Source organism: Lepidochelys kempii, chromosome 11 (genome assembly GCF_965140285.1).
Source record: "Lepidochelys kempii isolate rLepKem1 chromosome 11, rLepKem1.hap1, whole genome shotgun sequence".
In the NCBI taxonomy this organism is placed as follows: domain Eukaryota; kingdom Metazoa; phylum Chordata; order Testudines; family Cheloniidae; genus Lepidochelys; species Lepidochelys kempii.
Window position 1 is genome coordinate 40,465,347 of NC_136390.1, and position 15,210 is coordinate 40,480,556.

The following is a 15,210-nucleotide window of genomic DNA, read 5'->3' on the forward strand; positions in this document are numbered from 1 at the left end:
TAGACTGGCATAAGAAGAAATTCCTATAAAAATGGACTCTAGAAAGTGAGAAGTTTGGGGTCTGATTCTGCAAACCAACTTCCAGGAGCATCAGATGTGCATCTGACGAGGCCCTGCTCCCTCCTCATGTCCAGGCCACCTGGCCAGTGGCTTGGCATGAGCAACTCTAAGGCTGGTAACTATATGATAACAACCTTGCAGAACCTGTGTGTGTGTGTGTGTGTGAATGAATGTGTGAATAAATATGAGATTGAATGGAATGTTATAGCTATAACTAACTGCTTACTATGATTCTTTCTGTATTCACAATAAATGTGGTATTTTGCCTTTTCCCCTTTAATAAGATCCTGCTGGTTTTTATTTTATTGGTATAACACTAGCTACAACACAAGATTGCTAGTGGCATTCATGGAGGTGCTGACCACAGTGGAACGCCACTTTTGGGCTCAGGAAACAAGCACTGAGTGGTGGGATCACATCGTGATGCATGTCTGGGATGATGAGCAGTGGCTGCAGAACTTTTGCATGAGGAAAACCACATTCATGGGACTGCATGATGAGCTTGTCCCAGCCCTGTGGTGCAAGGACTTGAGAATGAGAGCTGCCCTGTCATTGGAGAAGCGCGTGCTGATTGCACTGTGGAAGCTGGCTACTCTAGACTGCTACTGATTGGTCGCTAACCAATTCAGGGTGGGAAAGTCGACTGTTGGTGTCGTGTTGATGGAAGTGTTCAGGGCCATTAATCACATACTGCTCCGAAAGACCATGACTCTGGGCAATGTGCAGGACATTGTGGATGGCTTTGCACAAATGGGCTTCCCTAACTGCAGAGGGGTGATAGATGGCACACACATTCCAATTCTGGCACTAGACCAACTAGCCACTGAGTACATTAATTGCAAGGGGTATTTCTCAATGGTTCTCCAGGCGCTTGTGGATCACCGTGGGCGTTTCAGACATTAATGCAGGCTGGTCCAGAAGGGAACACTGGCCTGTTCAAGAAGCTGCAAGCAGGGACTTTCTTCCCTGACCAGAAGATCACCATAGGGGAACTCAAAATGCCCACTGTGATCCTGGGAGACCCAGCCTACCCCTTAATGTCGTGGCTCATGAAGCCATACATAGGGCAACTTGACCGCAGCAAGGAGCGGTTCAACAACAGGCTGAGCAAGTGCAGAATGACTGTGGAGTGTGCATTTGGCCATTTAAAAGCCCGCTGGCGATGCTTGTATGGGAAGCTGGACATGGCCAATGACAATATTCCTATGCTTACAGCCGCGTGCTGTACACTCCATATTTGTGATGGGAAGGGTGAAAGCTTCACTCAGGGTTGGACCGCAGAGGCTCAGCGCTTGGAGGCTGAGTTTGAACAGCCAGAGACCAGGGCTATTAGAGGGGCACAGCGTGTGGCCATAAGGATCAGGGATGCTTTGAGGCAGCAATTTGATGTTGAAAGCTACTAATATTTGTTGCTATGCTCGGGATTGCAGTGCTTGTAATGCTAGTAGGTGATTGGTGCACATGATGCAAGAAGAGGCCTTAACATAATTGTATGTTGTTTTGCAGTGCTGTTTTTGCTTTCAGTTAATAGAATAAAGATTGCTTTCAAACAAACACAATTCTTTTATTGAAAAACAACCACCAGAGGAGTCAAATAAAAAAAATCTGTGGACATGGGGGAAGGGAAGGTCTCAAGAGGAGGAGGAGGAGGAGGAGGGGTCCTGGGATGGCTACAGATTTGTGTATGTCCAGGGATCATACCCAACCTTCTCCTTTGGAGTATGATGCAGCGGGTGCTGTACTTCAGCAGAACCAAACTGCAGATGGATAGGTGTTGAGTGCAGTGGGTAGTGGGAGTCCACACTGCTGGATTGTGAGGAGGGAGGAGTGGAATGCTATGGGTAGAGAGTGGAGCCAGGAGGTTGATAACCGTGTGTTGCTGGTGTGTGGGAGGTGCATGGGAAAGAGTTTTGTGACAGCGCCTGCAGGGGAGGGCAGGCGCGGAGCTGCTTGGTTTGAAGAGCTAGTATTGCCTCTAGTGTGACTACTTGGCACTCCATAGCTTCTTTCTGGTGTGCCGCGTTGTCCTTTCGGTCCCTCTTCTCGCTGTCCCGCTGCTCCTTCAGTTATTTTTTCTCTGTGGTGGAGTGCATAATAACCTCATGCATAAAGTCCTCCGTAGTTCTTCTTGGACGCTTTCTAATTCTGCGCAGCCATTCTGCCGCCGATAACAAAGAGGGAGGCTGTGCTCCGAAGGTCATCTCTGTGAAGTTTAAATGCAACATTTTACAGAAGCAGTATTGTTTGCAACACAGACAACACTGATTCAGTACTTTAAAACACAGCCAGTACTCACACACCTGTCACTAACTGGCTGACCCCAGGCAAGCACCCATGAGCCACAAGACCCCCAAAATGGTGAGTAGCTGCAGGGGCAGGGTAAATCACTGTTCCCGGACCCTGCTGTACTCTGGGCACGTGGCTCTTGGCGAGAGCCAGCACTGTAGGGTGGACCTGATAATCATTCCTGTCCCCACACTTTCCACAGGAGATGATCATTATAGAAGATATCTTGCTGCTGAGGGTCAAGGGAGCAGCGAATCAAGGGAGGGTCTTCTCCAAGCCTCTAGCTTCCGCCCTGGCACCTATGCAGCTAACCTGTGGGCAGCAATTTCCCCCCATCTGTCATGACAAAGAGGCACGGGAAAGTTACTGTTCATGGGGCAAGAAAAAAAAGCAGCTCTGCTGAAGAAACTGTAGCAGTAGATTGCCCAGTATCTCCACGAGAGTTTCCTGGAGATCTGAGGGAGATTCCCATGAAGTGAGGGAGTGTATCAACAGCCTGTTCTGCCCTTCAGACTAGGCATGAGGTGGGAGTCAAGCCTGCTTTCTGCAACTCTCCTACCCCCAACAACTCGCTTCAGTAATTCCCAAAATCAGATCCACTTACCAGGGGCCTCCTCTCCTGTTTGTGCTTTGCCAAGATCCGACTGCTGTGATTGGCTAAGCTCCTCCAGGGTAGAAAAGAGCTCCTGACTGCATGCATCTCTGGCCTACAAGTCATCCTCTGCCTCTGGGACCCCTCCCCCTCTTGGTCCAAGATTGCCGCCTCCTCCTGGCTCGGTCCACTCTCGATTGGCACACAAGCCAACGAAGTATCCACAGGCTCCTTTGCAGTGGAGGTGAGGTCACCACAGAGTATTGTGTCCAGCTCTTTGTAGAACTGGTAGCTTGTGGGCGCAGCACCGGAGTGGCGGTTTGCCTCCTGTGCCTTATGGTAGGCATTCCGCAGCTCCTTCACTTTGACCCTGCACTGCAGGGTGTCCCAGTCGTGGCCCCTTTTTGTCATGCATCTAGAAATGCACCGTGGGTATCATAATTCTGATGGCTGGAGCACAGCTGTGAGTGCACTGCCTCCTCTCCCCAAATGCCGAGGAGGTCCAGCAGCTTGGCATTGCTCTAAGCAGAGGATCGCCTGGTGCATGGATCAGGCATGCCCACCTGGAAAGATGCACTGTGACTACGGCACGCATCACTGAGCAAACAGGAAGGGGACTTTCAAATTTGCAAAGGAATGTGCGGGATAGGGCTGACGGTTGATCACCTGAGGGCATGGCAGCTGAGTTCAAACCCATGGCCAGAGAGGTGAGAACAGGCAGTGTGGGACACCTCCCGGAGTTCCAGGCGCAGCTCTGTAATCACCACGGTGTCTACACGGGCACTGCAGTGCTGTAGCCCTGGTGCAGAAAGCTCTACGTCCCTTGGGGTGGTTTTTTTAGAGCACTGCATCTGCGTGGTTTCTGCGCACTATGTGGCTTGGCAGTGCGTACGCCTCGGGAGTTACAGCACTCAAAGCTGCTTTACTGCGCACAAACTTGCCAGTGGAGACGGGGCCTTGGGAAAGTTTTCAAGCCCTGCTCTGTGAAGCACTTTCTGAATGGAGCTCAGAGACCGTCTGGCAGGTTCCAGTGCTGCTTGTTCCACCTCCTCACTTTAAGAGCTGTCCAACCTCAATATTAGCAAGAGGAGCTCAGTTGGATGCCTGCAAAAGCGGCTGTAACAGGGGCGAGGCCAAGCTAGCTGCCTCCTCCAGTGCTACAGCGGCTTAGAAGCAGGAGGCCGCAGCAGGCTCATGACTTTCCCCTGTGAGCACTGGCAGTAAGGAGGGGGGTGCGGAGGAAGGGAAGGGAGGGCTCGGGAAAGGGCGGTGGGCCACCAGCGACCCGTTCAGCGGGGGGCTGTAGGGAGGCGGCTTGGGGCCTTCTGCCCTGCGAAGCGTAGCACTCTCGGAGCGGGCCGCGGGGGCTCGAGGCCTTGGGCAAGGAGCCGAGTGACCAGGGCGCATGATGACACCTGACAGTGGCCCTCAGCTGGCCCAGGCGGCGGCAGGCCGGTGGGGCAGCGGGCGGGGCGGGGCGAGGGGCAGCCCCAGGCGGGGGCGGGCTCTCCTCTAACCTCGCTCTCCCGCTTCCGTTCTCCGAGGAACCTCGGCCAGGAAAGCCGCGCTCCAGGGACCGCCGGGCCGGCTGAGAGCGGGGCAAAGCCCCAGGCGCTCCCTGCTCCGAGCCCGGCGGGCAGAGTGGCTCAGCCAGGCTGGGCTGGGGGCCGGGGCGCTGCAGCATCGCTTAGCCGCGACCAGCCTGGAGGGCGGGCTGTGCGTGCGCTGCGCGCCCCTCCCGCCGGGCAGGTCCCCCACCCCCACCCCAGCCGCCCGTGCCCACGTGACGCTGGCCCATCTGTTCAAGATGGCGGCGCCCAGGGCTGCCTGCACGCTGCTGAGCGGAGGTGAGTGAGTGAGTTCGCCACTCTGTGCCTGGCGGCGGCTAGTGAATGCCTGTGTAGGGAAGGGGAGGTGGCGTGGCGGTGAAAGTTTCCTTGTAAAACCCACTAACGTATCTTTCCCCGGAGGCGGCAGCCTTACCAAAAACACCACTTAGCAGAATCCTTCCTCCGCCCCCGAGAGAGACACAGTCCTCCCCCCACCCCGGAGACCGACTGTAACAAACCTATACAGCAAAATGATCTTCTCTCCACACTCCCCTGCTCGGGAGACGCTAACGCCCGCTGCTGGGCTCCCCTAGGGGAAGAAGGTGTAACACACACAACAAAATCACTGATCCCTGGGAGACGGACAGTGACGAACACTGTCATTTTCCTTGTCCAAGGAGGCGCGGTGTAACTCGCAACAACTTCATCCTCCTCCCCTTTTCCTTGATGGAGAGACTGTGTCTACGCTATAGAAATTTTGGGGGAAAATTCCCACTAGGTTTAACATTCTTGAGAGATGTTGTGTAGACAAGGTTTCAACGGCTGGACCTCTTTACTGCCATTGTAATTAATGGTAAAAGCAACTGTAACTGAACAATGGTAAAAATTGGTCCTGCCATGGGAAGCTTGTGTACACTTTCCTCTGTTATGCTCACACCATTTTAGTGGAACTAACAGAAATTTTATTTCTGAGTTTCTAGAGTAGACAATGCTTTTTATAGATGCACACATACAGAGAGTAAAATCCCACCTATACGTTCTAGGGAGTGTAAAACACACAGGAAAATATCCCTCTTTCAAAATCTTTTCAAGGGGAGGGATCTCTTCCTGTCCCTGCAGGCAGAGACTGTGACCCAAAATAACCCATTCCTACAAATGAAACTATTGTGCAGATATAGAAAACTCACCATACCCAAGGGAGAGGGGAACACAGTGCTGTACACCCCGACACACTACTACACACAAGGCACAAACAAACCCATTCCTACAGAAGGTCCCAGTCTACATCAGGATAACTTTCAAAAAAATTCTTCTGTTGCTTGCGCTGCATCAGCTCTACCAGAATTAGTCACTTTGGGAGCCTTAATATAAAATGGCAGCCTTCATACTGGGTATTACTGTCTGTGTTTATTAAACCAGCTCTGAGCAGGATTAGATGATGCGGTCTTAAAATCATATCAGGCCCAAAGTACTACTGAATACATAATATAAAGACACAGGATAATTATTTTCCTCTAACCATTCAGTTATAATTTCAGCTGTTGTTTGTATCAGCAATAGGTTCAATATATTGACAGAAGTGTGTGCATGCATCTCAGCTACCTCTTGTCTCCTTAATAAGGGTCCAATCGTGCAAACCCTCATAATTAGTGCTCACTCCGTACCTTTTTCCACACTGCCACCTATGTGCAGAATATGCTCCCCAAACTTATTTGCCAGGTCATCGCTCTCCCCTTGTTCAAATCCCTCCTAAAAGCACCACTTCTAACATGAAACCCACAAGAAGCGAGTCAGCCAAGACCATTTATTTTTATTTAAGTAGCATATTGATTAAAAACTATTTTAAAAAATTGTTCAGACATGCTATGCACTTACCTTTGCTGAGTAACTGTATAATCTTATTGCTGTGATTTCTATTGTTTTTCTCTCTGAACCCCTTCCCCACTTCGTTTTATTTTGTCACATGATATAAGATTGGAAGCTGTTTCAGGCAACCATGTTTTTGAGGGGTTGCAAATTAATAATCCTATCAAAGTACTTGCTTGAGTAAGAATTGGTCTCTAAATCTGTAAGGAGTGAGAAATAATGGTCTTTCATGAAGGAAAAGTTCTTTCATGTTCTGGAAAAGTCTGTTAAATAATCTGTTACAATAACAGAGCATAAACTGAAAATATTAGAACCATTAACTGTAACATTAAGCCAAACTCTGCATGCTTCCAACTAAAGCATAAGGTTAGAGCTAATACATAACAAAAGTTCAGTCTCCTTTCTCTTGTATAAGGAGCCCATATCTTCTGCCATACTTCTTGTTTTAAGTCTATACAACAGTTTTGGAGCAGGCTTTGAGTTTGAAAATATAAAAGTCCTTTGTATATAACCCTGAACTTTGAAGGGCAGAAATGTCAGTTTCTTTAGTGATGAATGTTTGTATCAGTAAGGAAATTTTACTTTACTCAAGTCTGTAAAAAGCCACCCGGTTTGTCCTTCAGATTCAAACTCTTAGTTATTTATTTTTATTCCTGGTACCTGTTGGATCTTCCCTCTGTCATTCACATCCATTCTTTTCCCTGAGCTATGCGGTAGCGCTGCTCTGTGTATAAAGAATCATTTTCTGGCTTGAGTCTCAAATTAATTGGATTTTAACGTAACAGTTTAGAGGGCTTCACGCTGTCACTTTTCTCTAAATTTCAGAAGCTTCAAAACCTGGCAAGGTTTTCCAGGGCTTCTAGTCTAGCATGTCTTGCTTTGAGTGCTTTATTTCACCAATTTCTGCTTTTGTAGCTGGGACCTCTGCAGCCATCTTGCTTGGCACTTTCTTTCTCCCTGTGGGTGCAAACTTGTGTCTGTTATCCATTTTATTGTCCCAAGTTATTTTTATTTTGTTTAGATATCAAACCTCCTCTCAGGGCACCTTACTTTATCTAGTTTCCTTCTCAGTTCTGCTTTATGAGACGTTTGTAAACCAAAACCACCAAAGCGTTTGTGTAGGGCTGATTTTCCCTGAACTGGACAGCCCAGTTTAAAAGATTGCTGTTGAGCTAAGGGAATCTATTCCATCTAAATTGAATATAAATTACCTTGTTTTTGTCAGCTGTGCCTTTCTGATATCTTTTAATGGATTTTTAAAAATATTTTGATAAATTATGAAAAAGGATTGTTCATTGTGATGGAACTGTTTCTAGAAACTGGGAAAATAAGCATATCTGAAAACCTTGCATATTGGGAATTTGAATGCTGGGTAAATACCCTCCACCAATTATCAAAGAAACTTGATTGGGGAGCATACTCTTTTTTTTAGAAAACTGTGTATTTTTAATGTTAATAAAAGTTGAATTATTGTGATAGGTATGCTTGTGGAAAGATAAAAAGCTCTTTTATATTCTAAAAGTAAACGTTACTACAAATTGATTCAAATAGCGCCTGCTTTACTGTCTGTAGAATTGCATTTTAAAACTTTTAAAACATGATTGAAACTCCTGTGCAATGAGAACTGGTTTACAATAGTATGAGTGGTCTGCACAAATGCAGGTGGGGGCAGAACTGCATTAGATGTACACTTTAAAAAAACTGTTTGAGACAAGCCTTACAATTATCCTGAACTCAATTTTGCTACAACTATGTTTGAACCATATTAATAAGAGTTTTACAGCCAGTGAAGAGAAGATCTAATTGTATTTGCCAATTTAACAACTTAATGGAAAAGGTGAAAGTGCTCTGTCTTTAACAAAGACATCCTGGATCCCAGATTATTTATTTTGTGTTTATAGTACCACCTAGATACTCTTACTAAAATCCTGGTGCTAGACGCTATATGTATATATAGTACAGAGACAAGGTGGTTGAGAGATAATACCTTTTGCTGGACCAACAACTTCTGTTGGTGAAAGAGACACGTTTTCAAGCTTACACAGAGTTCATCTTCAGGTCTGAGAAAGGTACTCCAGAGTGTCACAGCTAAATACAAGGTGGAACACATTGTTAAGCATAAGGAGTTATGTTTTTGCCAGAAGCTGGGAATGGGCGATAGGGAATGGATCAGAACAGGTAATCATACTCTTACTAAAATCTAACCCAGTATCCTGACCACTGCTGGAAGACAGGATACTGGGCTAGATGGACCTTTAATCTGATGGTTGTTCTTATGTACATGTTGCAAGAGACCATTCGAGGTGAAGTGGGCAGTTAACACCTCTGCTGTCCGAGGACAAAGGAGGGTTAGTGGGTTGCAGCTTGTTGTAACAAGCCATAAATCCAGTGTCTTTATTGAGTCCATGGCTTTTAGTGTCAAACAATGTTATGAATTTAAGCTCCCAGGCTCATCTTTTGAAGGTGTTGGGTAGGTTGCCTTTGTGGGCAAGGGCTAAGAGGTCAGATATAGAGTGATAGTTTTGTGAAAAGTGTTTGACCATGAGTGATATTGTCGTTTTGTCTTTTATCATTTTTCTGTGTGAGTTCATTCGAGAGTCTAGTGATTCTCTCGTTTCATCCACATAGTTGTTATTGGGGCATTTAGTGCACGTGATGAGGTATGCCACATATTGTGATAGGCATGTGTAGGACTCAAGAATCCTGAATGATGGGTTGTGGAGCGTCTTGATCATCGTAGCAATGGAGATATTCTGTAGGTTTTGGCAGTCTGGTGCTGCTTTGAGATAGCGTGTCTTGGTCAGCTTGCTTCTGATGATGGGCTTGGCAAGGCTGGGGGTTTGTTTGGAGGTGCAAAGAGAGAGTTTGGGAAAGATTTCTTTAAGGATGCGGTCCCCACTGAGTATCAGTTATAATAGTTTAATGACATCCCAGATGGATTCCAGTGTGGGATGGAAGGTGACTGCTGGGGTATGCTATTGGTGTTTTTTGTGTTTTTTCTTTCTTCTGTATTGAAGCAGGTTCTTTCAGGGTATTTGTGTGTCCTTGCTTGGTGACCACGGTTTTAAGTGTGTTAAGGTGTCCTGGGCCTTCTCCTTGGAACGTATTCTGTGGTATCTCTGAGCTTTGCTGTAGATAACAGATTTCTTGATGTGCTCGATGTGGTTACTGGATCTGTGAAGGTACGTGTGGTGATCTATGGGTTTCTTGTATATAGTTGTCTGTAGGATTCCATTGTTGAAGCTGATGTTGGTTTGGAAGTGTTCTAGAGAGAGGGTGAAGTTGTGGTGGAAATCTGTGCAGGAGTATAAGTTGTCTGTCCAGGGGATGAAAATATCATTGATGTTACTGAGATACATCATTGGTTTCATGGTGCATTTGTCCAATAATTCTTCTTCAAGGTGGCTTACTGGGGACCCATTCTAGTCCCCATGGCTATTCTCATGGTTTGGACAGTGCTTGTTGCTGAATGTAAAATTTTTATGGGTGAGGATGAAATGGATGAGTTTGGCGATGTGTTTGGGGTGGATATCTGAATGTTTTCCATTGTCTTGTGGCTATTTGAGGCAGGGAGCAGTGCCATCATCGTGAGGGATGTTGATGTAGAGGTGATTTCTGTGATGACAACCAGGATGATTACATCAATGAGGCCAACCTACAACTCTCTGACACCACCTGCTATAAAGAACTCAAAGAATACCCCATACCATAATTCACCCAAGAATTTAAGGATATCATCAAATCTTTCCCCAAACAACTCCAAGAGAAACTCTGCAACCCCATCCCCAGGGACCTTCTGCAGTGCTGTGATGAAATACCGCCCACAACACACCTTTCAAGATCCATGGGTCCTCCACATGCCTATCACAACATGTGGTGTACCTCATCCAGTGCACTAAATAACTCTGTGGGTGATACAAGAATATCACTATGTTCTTGAATGAACTCTCAAAAAAATGATAAAAGGCAAAAAGACCATATAACCCATGGGTGAACAGCTTTCACAAAACAGTAGTCACTTCATATTTGACCTCTTAGTCCTTGTCCTGGGACCAGGGGAGTGTGCAAGGAGGGGGTGGGGGCAAGCAGGGGCACGTGTCCCCCCCGCTCCCCCAATTGGTAGGGGCAGAGAACTCCAGAGCTGGGGCAGGGAGTGCGAGCTCCTCTGGCCCTGGGCTGGGGTGGGAGATGACAGCTCCTCTGACCCTGGAGCCACGGCGGGGGGAAACCAGCTCCTCCAGCTGCTGGGGGAGAGTGAGCGCCACTGGCCCGGGGCTGTGGAGGGTGGGGAGTAGAGCCAGCTCCACCGGCCTGGCCGTGGGAGGGAGAGTCAGCTCCTCTGGCTGCAGGGGAGAGGGACAAGCCAGCTCCTCTGGTCCTGCGGGGCACAGAAAGTGCCCATCCAAAAGCGGCCAAATTTTTATTCCTGTACACACCCCTGCTTGGGACCAACATGGCTACAACAACACTGCACACAACATATATATAGTACAACGCCCACTGCCCCAAAGAGCTCATTGGCTAAATAAACAAGACTAAAGAGTGGGGGGAAAGGAATTATCTCCATTTTACAGACAGAGAATTGAAACAAAGAGAGTCTGTGGCACAGCCAGTCTCCAGAGTCCCACATAAGTGTCTTAACCACTAAACTACCCTTCCCTTAAATTACTCATTGATGTTAAATAGCTGGCCAAAAACTCTAAACAAACAAACAAAAAAGTTCTTAAACAGCCTGACTAAAAATGTCTTCCACTCAGTTGCTGAACTGTCACTTTCTTGGTTCAAGGCCAGTCCTTGCCTACAGACAGCCCCCAACCTGAAGCAAATACTCACCAGCAACCACATACCACACAACAGAACCACTAACCCAGGAACCTATCCTTGCAACAAAGCCCGTTGCCAACTGTGCCCACGTATCTATTCAGGGGACACCATCACAGGGCCTAATAACATCAGCCACACCATCAGAGGCTTGTTCACCTGCACATCCACCAATGTGATATATGCCATCATGTGCCAGCAATGCCCCTCTGCCATGTACATTGGTCAAACTGGACAGTCTCTACGTAAAAGAATAAATGGACACAAATCAGATGTCAAGAATTATAACATTCATAAACCAGTCGGAGAACACTTCAGTCTCTCTGGTCACGCAATCACAGACATGAAGGTTGCTATCTTAAAACAAAAAAACTTCAAATCCAGACTCCAGTGAGAAACTGCTGAATTGGAATTCATTTGCAAATTGGATACTATTAATTTAGGCTTAAATAGAGACTGGGAATGGCTAAGTCATTATGCAAGGTAGCCTATTTCCCCTTGTTTTTTCCTACCCCACCCCCAGACGTTCTGGTTAAACTTGGATTTATGCTGGAAATGGCCCACCTTGATTATCATACACATTGTAAGGAGAGTGGTCAGTTTGGATGAGCTATTACCAGCAGGAGAGTGAGTTTGTGTGTGTGTGGGGTGTGTGTGTGTGTGTGTGTGTGTGTGTGTGAGAAAACCTGGATTTGTGCTGGAAATGGCCCACCTTGATTATCATGCACATTGTAGGGAGAGTGGTCACTTTGGATGAACTATTACTAGCAGGAGAGTGAGTTTGTGTGTGTATGGGGGTGGAGGGTGAGAAAACCTGGATTTGTGCTGGAAATGGCCCACCTTGATTTTCATACACATTGTAAGGAGAGTGATCACTTTAGATAAGCTAGTAATAGCAGGAGAGTGGGGTGGGAGGAGGTATTGTTTCATGGTCTCTGTGTATATAATGTCTTCTGCAGTTTCCACAGTATGCATCCGATGAAGTGAGCTGTAGCTCACAAAAGCTTATGCTCAAATAAATTGGTTAGTCTCTAAGGTGCCACAAGTACTCCTTTTCTTTTTGCGAATACAGACTAACACGGCTGTTACTCTGAAACCTTGGTTCTCCTAGTTTCACTAGTTCTCCAGTCACCATAGAGCCTATCGGGCTGGAAGAGATTTGAATTTCTAATAGAAAAAATAGGGATAGGGAATTGATATAATTAAAATAATAATAAAACCAGGCCTTCGGTATACACTATAAAGAAGGAAAAAACGATGAATGCTTTTTTTTCCCCCCCTTTACACTCTCCCCAACCGCTCTTTTTTAACTCCCTACCACAGGCTTTCACTTAATTTCTCTGAGAATGAGAATTAATGGTTTGACTTCAGGGCCTGCCTCTAGTGATACTATAACAGAATATTCCTGTAAACTCTAGTATGCTCACCACATACTTACCCTCAAATTTTCTTCATCTATATTAAGATATCTTGCAGTGGACGCATCCATAGATCATATTCCTATATGCAAGAAAAAAGATAGTTTTTTCTACTTAAGCTACCATATATTGTGAAGATACAGTGTGTAATACTAAAGATACAGCATATATGAAATGGTTAGTTATGGTCACATCTAATAATAGTTATGCAGCTGAAAAACAGACTGATTTCTACAGGATGCCCATATCTGTATTTATCTCTACCAAACAGGCATGAAAACTTGCAAGCTCCAATTTTGAAAATATATTATTCCTACTGTTAGCTAAGGTTAGCTGGGAAAATAAAGCAGCTACAAACTATATTTTCCTCCAATTATATATCCTTACCAGTTCTTAGATTTTACATTATTAAAACTGAACAAATAAAAATCTAATTTACTCTTCACTGTTCGTTTTTTGATTTTCTCATAGAGATAGGCCCAACTTGTCCAGATTAGGATCTGAACTTCCTCAAAATTTAGGAGTGTTTGAATCCAAGGTTTAGGTATTTGCCCATTTTTACTACATCCATCTCGCTCAACTGAATGATGGCACTAGATCACTCAGTTTCATTTTTTGATTCTCCTAACCTAGTACAGTGGTGTTTGTATTTCCAGCATTACAGGGCCATGTTAAAATGAACAAACAACTGTTTTTACTGACATTTAAACAAAAGTAAAATGGGCTTAAAGTAAGATGACTGTGCCCCTTTAAAATAGGGACCAGCTTTCTGTGTTTTGATAGTGTCCTCATTTCACTTTAGCTTTCACACTGAATTTCATTCTTTAGTCCTGAAGTCACTTATAACAGTCATAGGCAAAAATATCACAATATATGTACCAGTGGAGTTCTAATATACTATGTCGCATATGTTTTGTAGCCCTGGAAAACTGTTTCATTCTGACAAAATTCCAAGTTCGTTTTGTGCACTCTCAAGGCTGATAGAAGCAAAAAACAAGCAAGCAAGCAAACAACAATGCCAGCATTCTGATTTGTATTTGATAAGGCTAAAGTCTGAAGTTTTTGTCTTTAAATGGTGGAATTGTTCTGTGTAAAATCTGGCCACAGCTGAAGTAGAACCAGAAAGAAAATTGTTTTCTAGTTTTAGATCCTATCCAGTGTGGTTTTTGACTGTCTTGAACCAAGAGCAAATGAAAACTCACAGTTTTCAACATGAGGAGTGTTAACAGTCACAATTTTGCTGTCCCAACCCAATTAGATAGTCTTTTAAAAGCAACAAATGTTATTTTACGTGATCTATAACTTCAGAGAATGTTTGTTTACATTAAAACTGTTTCTAGAATCCATAGCTGTAGGTAATTTTCAGAATTATCAAGGTACAAAAAAATTTATCAAGGTACAAAAGAAAATGAGGTACAAAAAAATTTAAATGAACACATTTTCATAGCATTTAGAAATTGTTTTAAAAATATTTTAATGAAGGAGGGGAAGAGTAGATTCCATTGCTTATTTGCTTTTTCATGCCACTTTATTGGATGGTGAGATCTTGAGCCTTCATTTGTTTTTTGGTGGTTGTTGCAATTGTAGGCTTTTGCAATTAAAATGAAGTGTTAGTGGCTAACTTCTTTTATTAAATACATGAGAAAGTTACTGAAAGTATACAAGGAGTTGTCTGTGTTGTGTACAGTCTCTGTTTTACAGTTATGACATCCTATAGAAAGAGACTGTTCAACTAAAGTAGTGTTTTAATTTCATTTTTTAGATTTTAGTTACACATGTCTGGCAGGATCCCTGATCACTGCTGTTACCTGGTGGCGCCTAGACTTCATCAAACAGTCTACCTAGACCTAGGCCCAGATGGACTGTTGTAACTGATAAACATGATCCCCTCTGTTAAGGAATCTAAGACCTATAGTACCAGAATTCCCAAGGAAGTTGAGCTGTAGCTCACGAAAGCTCAGGCTCAAATAAATTGGTTAGTCGCTAAGGTGCCACAAGTACTCCTTTTCTTTTTGTGTTCAAGCTTTGGCTCTTGCTTTTATTATTTTATTTGCTGGTGTTACATGGTATCATGTTATACCCATGGGCTAGTGTACATCACCATTAGTGAAACCTCTTTTGGGTTTTTGGTAATTAAGGGAAAAGGATTCTTTTAAAAATAGAATAAATACAAACACAGTCAACAGTTTATTCAGTGAAAGAAGTTATCTTGATATCTCTTGATTACTGCTTACCAAAAAAGTGACAAATTATTAAATAAAATAATAAATATGTTACTTTTAGCTCTGTAGTTATCTGCTGATCTTTGACAATATTACTACCATTGTTTATACTAACAGAATTTAACTGGTAGACACAATTACATTAATTTTGATCTTACATGTTTTATTTCTCTAGTCTGGTTCATAGTCTCTTTATAATGGTATACTATTTAGACATTATACAAATATATTATTATTAGCTGCATAATATTATCTTGGTGGATCTTTCATTAGAAAATATTTTAAAATTTGTTATGATTGCAGGGTGAGTGTTAGCATTCAATGTAATTAAACTTAATTGCATTTCCTGTTTGGTTTATTTTTAGTTTGCTTCTACATGCCTTTATTTTCATCTG

General features: G+C 44.3%; 1 protein-coding gene and 1 long non-coding RNA gene across 5 annotated transcripts in view; one reads left to right on the top strand and one right to left on the bottom strand.

Moving 5' to 3' along the window:
* Nucleotides 1-1,603: 1,603 nt before the first annotated feature.
* Nucleotides 1,604-4,723, bottom strand: LOC140895641 (uncharacterized). Its single transcript, XR_012154290.2, has 2 exons — nucleotides 2,951-4,723; nucleotides 1,604-2,263 (listed from the first exon to the last, which is right to left on the bottom strand). It is a non-coding gene; the product is annotated as an uncharacterized LOC140895641 (long non-coding RNA).
* The window catches only part of METAP1D (methionyl aminopeptidase type 1D, mitochondrial), a 74,702-nt gene continuing 63,566 nt past the window's right edge, over nucleotides 4,075-15,210 (top strand). For 2 of the 4 annotated variants that reach the window (XM_073305839.2, XM_073305842.2), the window contains exon 1: nucleotides 4,476-4,785. In XM_073305839.2, coding sequence (XP_073161940.1) covers nucleotides 4,746-4,785 — 40 coding nt within the window. In that variant the 5' untranslated portion in view covers nucleotides 4,476-4,745. Of the gene's footprint in view, nucleotides 4,146-4,475; nucleotides 4,786-15,210 lie in introns of those variants that run through there. The other 2 variants (XM_073305840.2, XM_073305838.2) reach the window with 2 other exon arrangements.